The sequence below is a fragment of the Phyllobates terribilis genome, unplaced genomic scaffold (genome assembly GCF_046119375.1).
Source record: "Phyllobates terribilis strain yellow unplaced genomic scaffold, ASM4611937v1 Scaffold_13__5_contigs__length_258822181, whole genome shotgun sequence".
Classification (NCBI taxonomy): Eukaryota; Metazoa; Chordata; class Amphibia; order Anura; family Dendrobatidae; genus Phyllobates; species Phyllobates terribilis.
In genome coordinates, this window is record NW_027362773.1 from 187,752,063 (window position 1) to 187,768,874 (window position 16,812).

The 16,812-nt window shown below is 43.8% G+C and overlaps 1 protein-coding gene across 2 annotated transcripts; it reads left to right on the forward strand.

Moving 5' to 3' along the window:
- Positions 1-1,062: 1,062 nt before the first annotated feature.
- Positions 1,063-16,213, forward strand: LOC141174262 (5-hydroxytryptamine receptor 3A-like). 2 transcript variants are annotated; one of them, XM_073659103.1, is made up of 9 exons: positions 1,063-1,367; positions 5,516-5,676; positions 7,368-7,412; positions 9,291-9,400; positions 9,900-10,066; positions 13,085-13,242; positions 13,388-13,595; positions 14,942-15,148; positions 15,546-16,213. In XM_073659103.1, exons 1-9 carry the CDS (start codon positions 1,286-1,288, stop codon positions 15,818-15,820), a joined length of 1,413 nt encoding a protein of 470 aa, XP_073515204.1. In that variant the 5' UTR covers positions 1,063-1,285; the 3' UTR covers positions 15,821-16,213. The 2 variants fall into 2 exon arrangements, with proteins under 2 accessions (XP_073515204.1, XP_073515205.1); XM_073659104.1 differs by lacking the exon at positions 1,063-1,367 and adding an exon at positions 3,177-3,315.
- Positions 16,214-16,812: the final 599 nt, after the last annotated feature.

A 16,812-nucleotide genomic window follows, 5' to 3' on the forward strand; every position in this document is an offset into this window, starting at 1 on the left:
TACTTTCTGCACTCTCAATTCTGCTGAATCAAGATATCTGGCAGTCTGGTTGTCTCTTCTTATCCAAAGTGATATTACTGCCTCAACTCTGCTGCATCAAGGTACCTGCCATATTGCTCCTCTGTGCTTTTCCAAGGTACTGCCCCCACTTTCAATTCTGCTGTACTAAGGTATCTGTAAGCCTACTCATCTCTGCTGATCCAAGGTGCTGTATGCACCCTCAACTCTGCTGCATCAAGATATCTGCAAGCCTACTCATCTCTGCTGATCCAAGGTGCTGTCTGCACCCTCAACTCTGCTGCATCAAGATATCTGTAAGCCTACTCATCTCTGCTGATCCAAGGTGCTGTATGCACCCTCAACTCTGCTGCATCAAGATATCTGTAAGCCTACTCATCTCTGCTGATCCAAGGTGCTGTATGCACCCTCAACTCTGCTGCATCAAGATATCTGCAAGCCTACTCATCTCTGCTGATCCAAGGTGCTGTCTGCACCCTCAACTCTGCTGCATCGAGATACTTGTCTTCAAACGCATCTGCAGATTCAAGGTTTTGTCCGCACACTCGACTCTGCTGTATCAAGATGCCTGCCTGTCTACTCGTCTCAACTGATCCTAGGTGCTACCCTTACACTAAACTCTGCTGCATCTAGCACTTCCAGCTTCGCTGATCCATGAGATGTCCTGCATATCCAGCTCTACTAACCCTCGATGTTCCATGTGCCACTTGGTTTGGACAGCTCCATGGCATCAATGCCTCTAGTTAGTGCTGTTCTCGTTTACCTATGGCTTAGCATAGGTGAGCCTTAACACCCGTATTGCAGCAGTGTGTCACTTTTTATAAAATCTCAGCAGGAGCCAAATTCCGAGTCCTCTTGTTCATGATCAGCTTACAAATATTGAGATGTCAAAATGCATTAAAAATGCAGGTGTGAATGGTACCATAAAGTTTTATGTGAGTGAGCCAGTTATGGTCCAATGCACTAACTTCATCACTCTGTTTTGTTTCATCTTATTTAACTCTTTTCTTGCCACAAACAATGCTCTTAGCCCTCGTTTTTCGATTCCACATTCCCCTCCTTTCTGCTCCCTCCTCTTTACCACTCCCATGTAATATGCTGTGGTGGCTTTGGAGCCGTCTTCAGTATATAGTCCACTTTGTGCGTTCGCTTCTTCTGGTTCCATCTCCGAATTCCTTTTCATGTGGAAAATCATGTTCTCTGAAATAAGTTGCTTGTCCAGTTTAACTACTAGGTTTTGGCATGTGGAGGGTTTAGAAAATTAACAATGAGGTTCGAAGGGTGGCTTTTTGGGCTCAGAGCTGCTTTGGAAATGCAGAGGACTCTTCGTCTTCTGCTTCTTCTGTGTGGTAAGTTACCCTTTATAAATGCTTCGTGTGACACCTGTTGTAATTGTTTTAAAGGATTATTCCCAAAATATTAAGATAGCCCCTAACTTACTGATTGCTGGGGGCCAGACTTTTGCGAGATCGGAGCTCTGGAACCCATAACTTGGCTGTTCTCTGGTTTCTCCACCAGTCCCATAGGAATTGGATGGAGCAGAGGTCTATCAAATGCACTTCTGCTCCATCTAAGATGGATAGGGGATAACTTAATATTTTGGAAATAATTTGTAAATTGCATCTCCATTATTGGGCGTCTCAGTGCATGAGGTTGACCTGCGAACCCACGCTTCCCGGGCATAAAGACTAAGCTCCATATCTGTAAAAGTCACCAGGGACTATCATTAGTCTATTAAGATGAATTTTATATTGTGATAGTTTTAGATTCCATATTTTTTATATTCTGATATGCTGTAATAATGCTTTTTAGATAAATGATGTATGCAGTGGTGCTTTCTATACATGAACTGGTATGTAACATGATTTCAGTGGGAGTATTAGGCTCGGGTCACCCCAACGTAATATCTCTTATCCGAGAAAATTGCTAATCACTCTGATCAGAGTTTGGTCCGATTTTTTCAGAGCTGGAGAAATAAAAAATTCTCCACCTTCTCCATCCAGTCTGTCCGTGAAAATTGGACCGTGATATCCGAGTGCCGTCCCATGTTTTCCATGGACTCATAGGCATGAATAGCCGAGTGCCAGGGTCGGCTCCAGGATTTCGTGGGCCCCGGGCGAAAGAGTCTCAGTGGGCCCCTTTAACAAATACCATGATTCATGATGCACAGATACCGCATACAAATAAATATATATATATATATATATATATATATATATATATATATATATATATATATATATATCAATGCCAAAGATTCCACTTCTTACATTACAAGAGTGATATCTAAATTCTACAATAGCTCAGAAACCACCAAATCCACGGAGCGCACAATGCAGAACGGGAAGTATAGTCCTCCATACACTATAATGGGCCCAACATAGTCCTCCATACACTATAATGGGCCCCACATAGTCCTCCATACAGAATAATGGGCCCCACATAGTCCTCCATATACTATAATGGGCCCCACATAGTCCTCCATACACTATAATGGGCCCCACATAGTCCTCCATACACTATAATGGGCCCCACATAGTCCTCCATACACTATAATGGGCCCCACATAGTCCTCCATACACTATAATGGGCCCCACATAGTCCTCCATACACTATAATGGGCCCCACATAGTCCTCCATACACTATAATGAGCCCCACATAGTCCTGATAGGAGCCATGGCAGTAACTCACCCAGTGACCCCATATAGTGGAGAGATGGGCACAAGGTGGTCAGACAGTGCCAGGAGAAAGGGTCACATACCATTACAGTATAGCCCTCATATAGCGGAGAAGACTGTCACCATCATCCCTGCCCCTGCCTGCCACTTCCTTCTCTGCCATTCCACACAGACAGACAGGTCAGGCCAGGATTTCCTGTAAGATGCTGCAAACAGACTGCAGACAGTGCTGTGCTGACTATATATAATATATCTATGTCTTTCTATATATATAGATACTGTACATGATGATGCATGTGACTGTCACTGTATCTATATATAGAAAGACATTACATAAGAAATGCAGTGTCTGTCAGTCAGATAAAGTTACCGGCGGTCCGTGTTTGCTGGCTGTGGCTGGCGCTTAAATACTCAGGAGCTCGAGCTCGGAGGAGGGACCCAGGCTGAAGGCAGCGCATGCGCTGTAGACAGGTGAAAATAGATGGTGCCATCATCTGACTGGATGTGTGCGCTGCCGGCGCACGCGCTCTGCGGCACCAGGAGGCTAAGGATGCATCTGCGGCTCTGCCGGCCGGCGGTAACGCAGGACGCGGCGGGAGCGCTCACATAGCAACCAAGGTGAGTGCGGGCACCCCGCTGTCCAGAAGAGGATCTGCCGGCCGGCGGTAACCCAGGACGCTGCGGGCAGCACCAGCGCTCACATAGCAGCCAATCAAGATGTGTGGCCCCCCCTGCTGTCCAGGGCCCCAGCACTTGCCCGGGTGCGCCGGGTGCTGACGCCGGCCCTGCCGAGTGCGATCTGATATCGGATGCTGTGATTTTTTCCTTAGACAACCCGGTGCAGAGGAAAAAATTGGACATAGAATAGCACGGGGACAAATGCCATCCAATGAAATAACAGATAGCACTCATCCGATTTTTACGGTCGTCTGCACAAGTCCTTAGCATACATTATTGTTATCGTACCTATGTTTGCACCACACTCACAATGTATCAGAGCGAAAAGTATATTGAAGATTTCATATTTGACCATTCCCATTTATAAATCTCCTCTGATAAATTTATATCATGGAATTGCTATATACAGTGATGTGAAAAGTGTTTGCCCCCTTCCTGATTTCTTATTCTTTCGCATGTTTGTCACACTTAAATGTTTCAGATCACAAAACAAATTTAAATATTAGACAAAGATAACACAAGTAATCACAAAATGCAGTTTTTAAATTAAGGGCTTTATTATAAAGTGAAAAAGAAAACCAAACCTACAAACAAAACCAATAACAAAATTAAGACTTTGGAGTGGCCTAGTCAAAGTCCTGAGCTTAATCCGATTGAGATGCTGTGTAATGACCTTAGAAAGACGGTTCATGCTCAGAAACCCTCCAATGTGGCTCAATTACAAAAATTTTTCAAAAACTCATTGCCAGTTATTGCAAATGCTTGATTGCAGTTTTTGCTACTAAGGGAGGCCCGACCAGTTATTAGGTTTAGAGTTCCTAATCTCTCCATCCTCAGGATTGAGACCCCTGTTATCATTGCTGTCTAAAAACCAGCTTTGCTCCCATCCATTAATGGGCTGAGTAAATGGAAAATTACCATTTTTTCCACTAAAATGTTGTTGTGGCTTTGGAGGGTTTCTGAGCATGAACTGCCTTTTTAAGGTCATGCCACAGCATCTCAATCGGATTAAGGTCAGAACTTTGACTAGGCCACTCCAAAGTCTTAATTTTGCTTTTCTTAAGCCATTCAGAGGTGGACTTGCTGGTGTGTTTTGGATCATTGTCCTGCTGCATAACCCAAGTGCGCTTCAGCTTGAGGTCACGAACAGATGGCTGGACATTCTCCTTCAGGATTTTTTGGTAGATAGCAAAGTGAGGCCTGCAGTTCTTTGGATGTTGTTCTGGGGTCTTTTGCTACCTCTTGGATCAGTCGTGACTACGCTCTTGAGGTAATTTTGGTTGGCTGGCCACTCCTGGGAAGGTTCACCACTGTTCCATGTTTTCTCCATTTGTGGATAATGGCTCTCACTGTGGTTCACTGGAGTCCCAAATCTTTAGAAATGGCTTTATAACTTTTTCCAGACTGATAGATCTCAATTACTTTGTTTCTCATTTGTTCCTGAATTTTTTTGGATTGCAGCATGATGTCTAGCTTTTGAGGATCTGGTCTACTTCACTTTCTCAGGCAGGTCCTATTTAACTGATTTCTTGATTTACAAGATGTGTGGCAGTAATCAGGCCTGTGTGTGGCTAGGGAAATTGAACTCCGCTTCCAAAAGATGTGATAAACCACAGTTAATTTATCTTTTAAGGGGGGGGGGGCAATCACTTTGTCACACAGGGCCCTGTAGGTTTGGATTTCTTTTTCCCTTAATAATAAAGACCTTCATTTAAAAAATGCATTTTGTGTTTCCTTGTGTTATCTTTGTCTAATATTTAAATTAGTTTTGTGATCTGAAACATTTAAGTGAGACAAACAGACAAAAGAATAAGAAATCAGGAAGGGGGCAAACACTTTTTCACACCACTGTATGCATTTCAAAGTGATGTCTCATAAGACAATCCCTTCTCTAAAGACCAGACATTGAGTTCTAGATATGTATCAGTGCTCTTCAGTTGAGGCAGTTTGTGAGATTAATCTACGCAACCATCTTCTTTCTTCTTGAGAACTTTGATTGGGATTTTTAGCATATTTGATAACTAGTTTTGCTTGATTATTGTGTTTTCTGCTGGTTGGTTGATCATTAACAATCAGTTTGCTGGCTAATAAGGATTGCAACTTGTAGTATCTGATGATAATATTGTATATGGACTTACAGCTGTGACTTGTGGCCAAGACATATGCAGCTATTACAACGTGACGAACAGTATTAGCAACGACGGGCTGTCTCCTCAGTTGGTGAATATCAGATCTGTCAAAGACTGGCGTGAACCTACAATTGTAAAAGTGGATATGACCTTCAGAGGAGTCCTGGAAATGGTACAGTATATACAAAGATAGTGCTATTTTATATATGTATAAAAGGATATACTTCACCTGAACTTCACCTATGTTGCTTCATCTTATATAGTCACAAGGTGTGTCTCATCAGCACTTACACACTTAGCATAATACCGGGGAATGGCATGCATTGTAGCAGCAATACAATGAGACAGAGTATGACCGTGAACAGGCGGCTAAAAGTTTTATCAAATTAACATTTTATAAGTCAAGTTAGACCTGCAGGCAGAAAATGCTTATTTTAAAAATGGAAAATGTTCATTCATTCTGACATGGATTTTCAAAGCAAGTACACCAGACTCATCGGTCTAGGAAATCTATTTTACAGGGGTTGATTGATTGATGTGAGACTGGATGTCACAGAGCACTACCGGTAAATGGCTGGCAGCACCTAAAACGACTTTCAGACTTTACTTTAGCTAATCTGTTTAGCAGGTCCCAGGGGAACCAAGGCCTTCAATTTTTGACCAATATACAGTGATCAAGACTCACGTAGCTGTCCCTGAGTTGACTCCACGAAGTGGCTGCTAACCGGTGGAGTGGGTTAGCAGAGAATGGTCAGAAAGATGTGAGACTGGATGTCACAGAGCACTATCGGTAAAAAGCTGGCAGAACCTAAAAGGGCTTTCAAGGACAGGCTTTGCGTTGGCCAATCTGTTTAGCAGGTCCCAGGGGAAACATGGCCTTCAATTTTTGACTGATACACAGGGATCAGGACTTACGTAGCTGCCCCTGAGTTGAGTCCATGAAGTGGCTGCTGACCGGTGGAGTGGGTTTGCAGAGAATGGTCAGAAAGCTGAATCAGTACCAGGAGGTCAGGAGAGCAATAACGTCGTCAGATTGTAGAATAGTCAAAACATGAGCAAGGATCAGTTACAGGAATCAAATTAGTTGGGCAGGAAGTGAACCAGAGTAAGTAGCACTTATAACTGGCAACTGGAAGCAGGAAGCAAGAGGTTTAAAAAGTGTGTAGTCTCTCCTGAGGCTCACAGAAGGTAGTTAAAGAGAAACCATGTTCAGTATCTAATCCCCAAACTCCCTGCATGGAAGGCACCACAAGTTCCAGAATATTCAACAGAACTGCTTCATCGTCGCCCCACTTCGTCTGCAATAAAGGTGTGGTGCCATCAAGCAATAGAAGCAGAAAGAGCGAGAACAGACTTTGATGTTACACTTGACTTGCCTTGCCTTGGCTTTGTCACAGTTTACTGAATTTACAACCTGATATTGCAAATTAAAGCAGATATGACACCAGATTCCGCTACTCACTCCCGCATTGGCAAAAACGTACCTGTTGGCAGATGTCGGGAGAAAAAAAGGTTGAGCATGTTGGATTTCAACATGCCCAATCCTTTTGATCTAAGTGGAGATAATCCACCACCAGGGGAGTCTAGCAGAGGCTTATCCCCTTTGCCCATTGAAAACACATGCATTCTTGTCCAAGCTGATCTTGTATGTTTATGAGGGTGATGGAAGGAATAGCTGTTGGCGGCTGAATGAGCAATTAGCTGGCATCAGTCAAAAGGCTGAGGCGGGTTTGACAGCAGGTTTACGTCTAGTCATGGCAAGACTAATAGCTGTAGATTATGTTGATGAAACCAACAATAGGGTCTTTGAGAAGACCTTCAGAGGATAAAGACAAAGTTTTTAACAATTTTTCTTTTTTGCAGGATGAAAAACTACAAATTATGACAACCTTGATGGATTTTGAAATGGTAAGACGTTTGTGAGTGGTATGCGACTGCACTAAGTAAATAGCCTCCAGAAAAAGACTGACATGTTCACAACAGATACACAGGATCTGATGACATTGTACAATCTCTCTGCTTACCCTGGGATGCCAGGCATGTCACTCTCCATAAGGAGAAATGTGACCACTTATCCCCCAGCCAGAGGCCTCTCATACAGCCAAATCAAATCTCTTGTTGTGCACTAAGGAGGGGCAACACCCCGAAACACATGTCTGCATATTGAGATTCTATTTTGGCTTTTATCTTAAGTCATTTGACAAGGCTCCTTGAAGGGTCGATATTGACTTCTAGGATTGCTACTTCCCATAGGTGACACTAAAGCTCAAGTCCTCTTTCTCTGCCATTTCGACACCGGCAGAGAGCTTCCATTCCCCTCTTTGTCGGAGACATGATGAAGCCGGTTGGTTGGATTATCCTATTTCAGAGCCCAACTTGTAGTCCCAGAAGTTTTGAGTTTCTGGTGAGATGTGACCTTTGATAAACAGATTCTTCCACCCCCCGTCTATTGATGATATGATGAAGAAGGGTGGCTGGTTAGTTCAGTTCATCAGGTAAGCCACCTGGAACTCAATGTCAGCCAACATGGAAAAGGCTTAGCTAACGAACTGAACCAGAAAGCCATCCCATGCCATCAACACACAAGGAAACCACATTTCAGCAGAAGTTCCTAACGCCTGGGACCACTCATCTGTGAGATAGGATGAACCACAAAGTTTTGAAAAAGTAATAATATTAGTTTATTAATTTCAAACACAGTAAATCCCTTTTCCTATTGTCAGACATCTCCTCGTGTTCTTTATATGACTTGGCTACTGTCCTGCAAGTCTGGTATCACTGATATCCTCAGAGATTACTCTCAACTCTTGTGACCTCTGTACTTCTACGGGGTGCTGATCTTTCAGAGTCTCCATATTGACATTTTGGGATCAAGCATTATGCAATGAGCCAATCTTTACAAGGCCAAGTCCACTGGCACCTCTTATTGGGACAATTGGGGAACGTCATTCACTCTATGATGCTATCATGGGCTCTTGTTACGCAAGGTGAGGGAAGGAACAAGTGTACAATGACGGGAAGAGGGGGAAGGGAGCCCAACAACTAGGGAAAGTGCGAGTGGAGACCCCTAGGCAGATCTAATATCACCCTGACTACCCTATCATCCCTATATGGGTTCCGCACCTACCGCCGAGCAGGAACCTAATCCCTAGATGAATATCCCTAGAGCTTGCCCCTTGGTAGGGAGGGGATGGGGTGAGCACTAGTCAGGCCCCACTGTAACTAAAGACAACAAGGTAAACAAACAAAAGGGACGCCACTTGTCCTCCAAGGGCACCAAAGAAGAAATTAGCCGACTACTAGTACTCCAAGCCTGGACAGAGAAACATAGAACTATCAACGGCGACTCTCTGGAGAAACTGAGAGTTTTTAACTACCAAGCAAGGGTGTGTCAATCAGCAGCAGAAGTTGAAGGTCGCTGCTGGGTCCTAAAGGGAAAAGGATATGAGTATACTATAGAGATGAGTGGATCAAGAAGGTGTCTGCAATGCCAAGTGCAGTGACCTTCTACAGCCGGATCCAAAGCGACTGTCTGTCACACCTGACACACCCGTGACAGCAATATGGCAATGCTAATGGACCTACCTTCATCATAGCCTTCCTTATTCCATCCCTTTGGTTCTCCATCTGTCAGCCAGGTTCATGGCTTCCAATCTCTTCTACATTTTTATTTCAAAAGTCAATTACGTTTTAGCCAAAGTTATCAAACCGAGCACGCATCGGTCATTGATACTAATGTTAGGGTTATTACTCTTCTGATTACTGATCTTCTTGGGTTTTTAACAGATCTGGGAAAATCAGTTTATATTCTGGGATCCTGAGGACTTTTGTGGGATAAACCGTATTCTCATACCGGAGGGCTCCGTGTGGGTCCCTGACCTCAACATATCGGAAATGTAAGTAAAAAAAAACAGGAGTATATTCTTGTTGAAGTGAACTCCACGGCTTGATGTAGTATGGATGGAAAGCGACACATGACTAACACAATCTTTTTCTGTGTACATTGTATATTGATAGAAAGCTGCCAGTCGTGGGGGCGTGGTTAGACTAGGAGGCACAAGACACCTAGTTCTGTAGTGATAATCTCCTGCTGATAAAACACTGATTGCATTAAACACAGAATAGTAAGAATGAAGATTAATTTGGACATTTTTTTATCTGAAGAGGTTTTGAGAAATGTCTGGTAGAAACAAAGAAAGTGCATGTTGCTTCTTTGAAGCAGATCCTAAAGGAAATCTAAATATCTCCAAACCAGGCATTGTCTACTCAAACAAGCTGCAAAAAAACTCTTACAAAACTCTTCAGAAAATGAAAAACTTCTCCAAAAATTCTCCAAATAAGGATAATTTTAATATTATTTTCCCTTTAAAAACTGTAGTTTTTTACTTTTAACAGGACGGAGGATGACTCTCTCGATGTGCTGTATATGCAGCTGTATTACAACGGCACCATAAGGAGGACTAAAACTCTGAAAGTGGTGACCACGTGTCCCCTTGACCTCTACAAGTTCCCTTTTGACACACAAAAGTGCAATCTAACATTTGGCACGAGCATGAATACAGGTAAATAGAAGAACAGGACTGGTGAGGAGAAACAGAGGGTTAGCGGCCGTCCGGTTTTACCTGTTATTTATTAACACGTGAATATTATTATAGTGTAGAGTTTCTACTTCACCATCAGGTCAAGTGTAATATATACAGTGCTGCCACGAGGAAGCATTACACAAGGCTTATTGGAAGCAAAGGGTTGTCCATGTTTTTCACAGATGTGCTCGGTCTCCTAAACGAGTAATAATGCCATGCCCCTTAAATACACCCTTAAAGCAAACAATGTCCCCAGAGTGCCCTTTATAACAAATAAAGTTCCCATTAGAAATTATTAATGCTCCCTTACTGCCTCCTTAAAAAGCAATGATGTTCCCTTATTGTTCCCTCAAAAAGTAATAATGCAACCTTTGTGCCATACTCCGCCAAAAATAAAGGTTATACTCGCCTAATTCATGTGACCAAGTCCTCTTCTCTCCTGTTGTCCTTCTACAGTTTGACCACTAGTGGCTGTTATTGTTTACCTTTAATAATTGTGCTGCAATTACACTGCTTACCATTGGAGGCTGCTGCTGTGTTCTGCAATTGCCCTTTACAAAGATGGCAGATTCTGAACCTGTGTAAATCCATCTTGTTTCCTGTTTGGGCCTATTTAAAGCCACATGGATCACTCACTCATTGCTCGAGTATTGTGTCTAGCTGTTAGCCTAGTTCAGTCTCCAGCTCTTGAATATTCTTACCCAGGGCCGGCTTCAGGTTTTTCTGGGCCCCGGGCAAAAGAGTCTCAGTGGGCCCCTTTAACACATACCACGATTCATGATGCAGAGATATGGGGGAGAAATATATATATATATATATATATATATAGTACAATGCAAAGATTTCACTTCTTACATTACATGAGTGATATCTATTGTAAATTCCACAATAGCTCAGAAACCGGTGAATCGCTCCACACAGAAGACTGGCCCCTATATAAGGCCCCATACGGAATACTGGCCCCCATATAATGCTTCATACGGAATACTGGCCCCCATATAAGGCTCCATACGGAATACTGGTCCCCTTATAAGGCTCCATACGGAATACTGGCCCCCATATAAGGCTCCATACGGAATACTGGCCCCCATATAAGGCTCCATACGGAATACTGGCCCCCATATAAGGCCCCATATGGAATACTGGCCCCCATATAAGGCTCCACACAGAATACTGGCCCCCATATAAGGCTCCATACGGAATACTGGCCCCCATATAATGCTTCATACGGAATACTGGCCCCCATATAAGGCTCTATACGGAATACTGGTCCCCTTATAAGGCTCCATACGGAATACTGGCCCCCATATAAGGCTCCATATGGAATACTGGCCCCCATATAAGGCTCCATACGGAATACTGGACCCCATATAAGGCTCCATACGGAATACTGGCCCCCATATAAGGCTCCATACGGAATACTGGCCCCCATATAAGGCCCCATATGGAATACTGGCCCCCATATAAGGCTCCATACGGAATACTGGCCCGCATATAAGGCTCCATACAGAATACTGGCCCCCATATAACGCTCCATACAGGATACTGGCCCCCATATAACTCTCCATACAGAATACTGGTCCCCTTATAAAACTCCATACAGGATACTGGCCCCCATATAACTCTCCATACAGGATACCGGTCCCCTTATAACGCTGCATACAGGATACTGGCCCCCATATAATGCTGCATGCAGGCTGTTACCCCCCACATAATGCCCCATACAGGCTGTCCCCCCTTATAATGCTCCATGCAGGCTGTTACCCCCAACATAATGCCCCATACAGCCCCCCCCCTTTTAATGCTCCATGCAGGCTCTTACCCCCCCACATAATGCCCCATACAGGCTGCCCCCCCTTATAATGCTCCATGCAGGCTGCCCCCCCCCCACATAATGCACTATGCAGGCTGCCCCCCCCCTTTATAATGCCCCATGCAGGCTGTTCCCCACCTTATAATGCCCCATGCAGGATGTCACCCCCCCCCCCTTTCTTTATAATGCCCCATGCAGGATGTCCAGTCCCCCCTCTCTTTATAATGCTCCATGGAGGATGCCACCCCCCCCCCCTTCCCCTTTATACTGCCCCATGCCTCCATACATTAAAAAAAAAAAATCAAATACTCACCTTCCTTCTCCTCACCTGCTGCCGCTGCTCTGGTCTGGACTCCAGCGACGCCGGTATCTTCCCGCTCTGCGCTCCCTGTGACGGCTCAGGGGAGGGCGCAGTGTAAAGACGTCACCGCGCCCTCTGACCTGAGATGTCACAGGGAGCGCAGAGCAGGAAGACAGCTGATCTGCGGAGGCACGGGGAGAGGTAAGTATCCAGCTGCCGGGGCCCTGAGCAAGCGGCGGAGAAGGGCGGGCGCTGACACCGCTCTCCTCCGCCCATAGCCCAGCGGGGTGCGCGACCGCCAGTGGGCCCCTCTGCCTGCTCAGGGCCCCGGCATTTGCCCGGGTGCGCCGGGTGCTGACGCCGGCCCTGTTCTTACCCAGACTGTTCTTACCTATCTATGGATTGTTTCCTACAACTCTACTCTGATAACTCTAAGAACATCTACTACCACTTGCTGTTCTTGCTTGTGCTCCTTCGGCCGCTGGATTCCAGCAGTGCTACGCCAGTATCGTAACACCTGCACGCAGAGGAAGGCGGCACAGTGAAGTGATATCATTGTCCTGCCTTTGCCGGGGCGCTGACATCTTGTAGGTCATAAGCCTATGGCAGCTTGTGGCTTACATAAGGAAGATTGGTGGTGCAGGGAGCCATGCTCCCTCATATGATCCAACTGTATCAGCATCATGTTGACTCCGATACAGTTCAAAGTGGCGCTCGTTGAAAATCTCGGGCACCTGGTCAAAAGTTTAGGGCATGTGCACTGCTCAGGATCTTCAACACTGGCGATTTTACTGTTTTTAGCAATTAATAGGCAAACTAAAATGTTATCCGGGCTAATCAGACTGGTGTAGGACCTACTAATGATGTGCAATCGTTCCACCAGTGTCCGATGTTCTGCTGCTCCCATCCTCCAGTGACGTGCTCGTTACATTACTATCAATCCAAGAATTTGCAAAATCAGAATGGGATCTCAAAAAAATCAACATTTTTCATGTCAATGTTTCCAAGTCGGGAGAGGTTTGGAGCAAAGTCATTTATCAGGTAACTCAATCCTAATATATTACAGTCGTGAAAATCATCAATTTCGAAGCCCAGAGGGGTCACAATCTGAAGTCCCTAGACAAGTAGAGAACTCCTTTAAGTAGTTTTTTTCACTTTACTATTGTTTCTTTCATGTCATTTGCAGATCCTGATCAGGAGAGCTCCTGTTCTGTACGTTATCAATCTCATTATCCCTGCTTGCCTGCTTGTGTTAGTAGATGTGGCCAGTATGTTCATCCCAATGGAGGGCGGCGAGCGCCTGGGATTTAAGATAACAGTCGTGCTCGGATTCTCTGTGCTGCTGTTGATTTTAAACGATTTTCTGCCTAATACCGATAATCCCCCAATATTAGGTATGTGCATTGCCGGTTATAGCTCATATAGAACAACCACGATTAAAGAGGGGTTTTCTCGCTGCATTTTAATGTTAACCTTTTAATTTTTCAGTTGATAGATTTGTATTAGGGTGCTACAGACTGCAATTTTTATCATTACCATTTTGGGCTCAGTACAACTTTCTGATCTCTTTTTATTCACTTTTTTGGGGAGGTGAAGCCACCAAAAAACAGTAATGCTGACATTTAGTAGTAGTTTGTACAGCTAAGCACATGGCGAAACCAAACATGTACTTCTTTTTATTCTTTAGATTGTATTTACACTCCAGGAAAAAGGGGGTTTATTTGAACTTAATATATATGTAAAAATGTTAAGAAAAACTAAATAAAAAATATATATATATTTTTTTTTTTGTGGTAGATCGGCTCACTCGGCTGCACATAGACATAGACACAGGAATGCTGTCTCTTTAAATCTTCCACTGGTTTATTAGAGATACTGCATAAACCGGTGCAGCGTTAGCAAAACAAATATGGCCTTTCTAGCCTAACAGGAAAACTACAAAACATAACATATGGCACAGTCAGTGTTGCTGCGGGAATCCGCCCGCTCAGGAACAAACAACAAAAGGTTCAGCTTTCCTTATCATGAAAACACAGATATGGAGCTTGCACCTCCAGGCCCACCCACTCTGAAAGGACCAGAACGCTGTGTAGTTATCCTCTGGACTCTCCATCCTGGATATGGTGAACAGCCTCCCATCCACTCTACAGCTGTTCACTCAACCTAACTATAAACATGGCTGATTAACCCCTCTCAGCTCTCAGTATGCTGGAGTATTTTCCTAGGTTCATATCACTGAAGCTAACAACCTCAGTGATACGTATCTCCCCTCCAGTAATTTGCCAGGGACTTTGTCACAATATATAATGCAAAGTATAAAAAAATAAATAGTATATATTTTTTATATATATACTGTATATACAGTAAATATATACTAAGAAAAAAAAATATATATATTATGCATTTATTTTTTAATGTTTAGCCTTCTTTTAAATTTTTTATTAGTCCTTTTAGTGGACTTAAAGCTGCCATCACTAGTACAATACACTGTAATGCTGTAATGCTGCAGTGTATCATAAAATGACTGATCAACCAGCCATGGCCTGGGCTTCATAGTTGTACAAGCATGGCAGACATAACTGATATCTGCTGTGGCCAGATAAAAGCACAGTAGTCACGTACAATACTGCAGTTTATCTCCCATTTAAGGCAATTTTACTGTCAAATCCCAAAATTCCAATATTCGAAGTTAAAAAATGATTTTTCGTCTGTTGCTTGACTGTGTGCTTTCCACATTCAGGTGTCTTCTGTATGGTATGTCTACTGATAATGATTGTTAGCATCATCGACTCCATCTTTATATCCTATATGCTGTACCTGTCTGCTGTCAGACCGGAGGTGCCCAAATGGTTGAAGCTTTGGGTACTGAAGCGATTGGCATTTGTCCTTCGAATTTCTACCCAACAAGACTTATCAGATTCCACGAGTCATGGAGTTAACAATAAAGGTATGGATATATATCTCTTCTTGGGCGTAATAGAGAGGAACCCTTCCTTTTTTGAGAGAGTGAACCCATGGGATCACTGGAGGACACAGACAGAAGAGGGCCCCTGTGCAAGAACAGTATGGGGGCCCTTTGCAAGCCAATAGCTCATCATAATGCACAATTCCACCTGCTTGGAGATAGAAATGGACTCCCTTACCTCTTGGGTTGGGCCCCAATGTGGCTGCACAATGATATGTCCGCCCCTTATGGAAACACTGCAGGTGAAATGTATGGCCAGGCCGAAATTGCCCCAGTGATCACTGCTGATCCGGGAGCTGGATCTGCAGTAATCCAAGTGATTGTCAGTCAACGTGATGAATAATTGTTAGTGACCTGATGTGAATTCCTTTGTTTCTAGCTATGGACGAATCTCCAGCAGTTCAAGAATCAGAAGCCGAAACTAATAGACAACTAACGAGGGACTCCAAGGACAGTCCAGAGATTAAGCTACTCAAGAGATTACTATTGGAACTGCTCATGGTCCGCCGACATCTCATTGTCTCCAAAAAAGAAGAGACGGCAAAGTCAGAATGGCACTTAGTAGCTTTTATCTTGGACAGGTTCATTCTCATCCTCTATCTGTTAATTGTGATTATCATTGTAGTAATAGTGGTGTTGGTTTGGGCTATTTAAAAAAACTTGATGTCCGGGATCACCACACAGGGACGACACCGGGGAGATCACGCAATATCTCGCCGTTGCTGTCACGCTGTCCGTATTTCGTCCGGAGTCACGAGCACACTATCCAGACTACTCGCTGTGTAGGTATCAGTAAGCGACCAGTGAGCGTATGGCGTCACACCTCTGGGTTCCCAAGCATGGAATCCGTGTTTACACCCTCCGTACGGTCACTGTTAGCTTCACGATAGCCTAATTATTATTATTCTCTCCCACCACCGGCAGAGTTTGAAATATAATACAGGCCTGGCCAGACACCTGGGTTTTGGTAGCGTATATGGCTTCGGGGAAGAGAACGATTACAGGACAAAAGAAACAGAACTATTAAATTTTATATTTAATCCAAAAGGGAGGCAGTGTTTAGGAAAAATATATACAAGGATGTTACAAAGGAGATATAAAAATACATAAGCAGTTACATAAAATAAACAGGATAAAAGAAGACTTACACTATACGATCGCGGAGACGATTCAATATAGGTGGAGGAGGAGCTCCACAGTTTGATTATGCTGTTATCGAACAGGACCCGTTGCTTATAATCCTTATACCACCCTGGCAATGAGTGCTCCTCTAATGTCCATGGGTTCTCTTATACCTAAAGGGAGATTTACCCACACGCCCCTTGTGGTGACATCATGTGGGCTGGTCTCCAGCCTGTATATTTTTATTAAAAACACTAACTTCTGCGATATAACTCATCGCTCGTTGATCGCAGAAGCTTGCAAATGACGCCATTTTTTCACTTATGATTTTATCTTCAGTTAGAGACCACACATCGCATAGTTGCAGTCTGCTATTCTGGTGTTTTTGCGCTACAGCTCTATGTAGCAGTTTTCAGCAGCAGAAAAAATATCCCAATCATTCCCTCGCTGATTTTACCTCTAAAAATATGGGTCCCGTTATTGCCGGATGCATGGAACTCACAATATTTCATATTTCATATCGG

Coding starts and splice junctions, on each gene's coding strand:
- LOC141174262 (XM_073659103.1), top strand. CDS start 1,286: ATGAGGTTCGAAGGGTGGCTTTTTGGGCTCAGAGCTGCTTTGGAAATG. Junction 13,243..13,387: donor GGAGCAAAGTCATTTATCAG/GTAACTCAATCC, acceptor TGTCATTTGCAG/ATCCTGATCAGGAGAGCTCC. Junction 15,149..15,545: donor TCATGGAGTTAACAATAAAG/GTATGGATATAT, acceptor CTTTGTTTCTAG/CTATGGACGAATCTCCAGCA.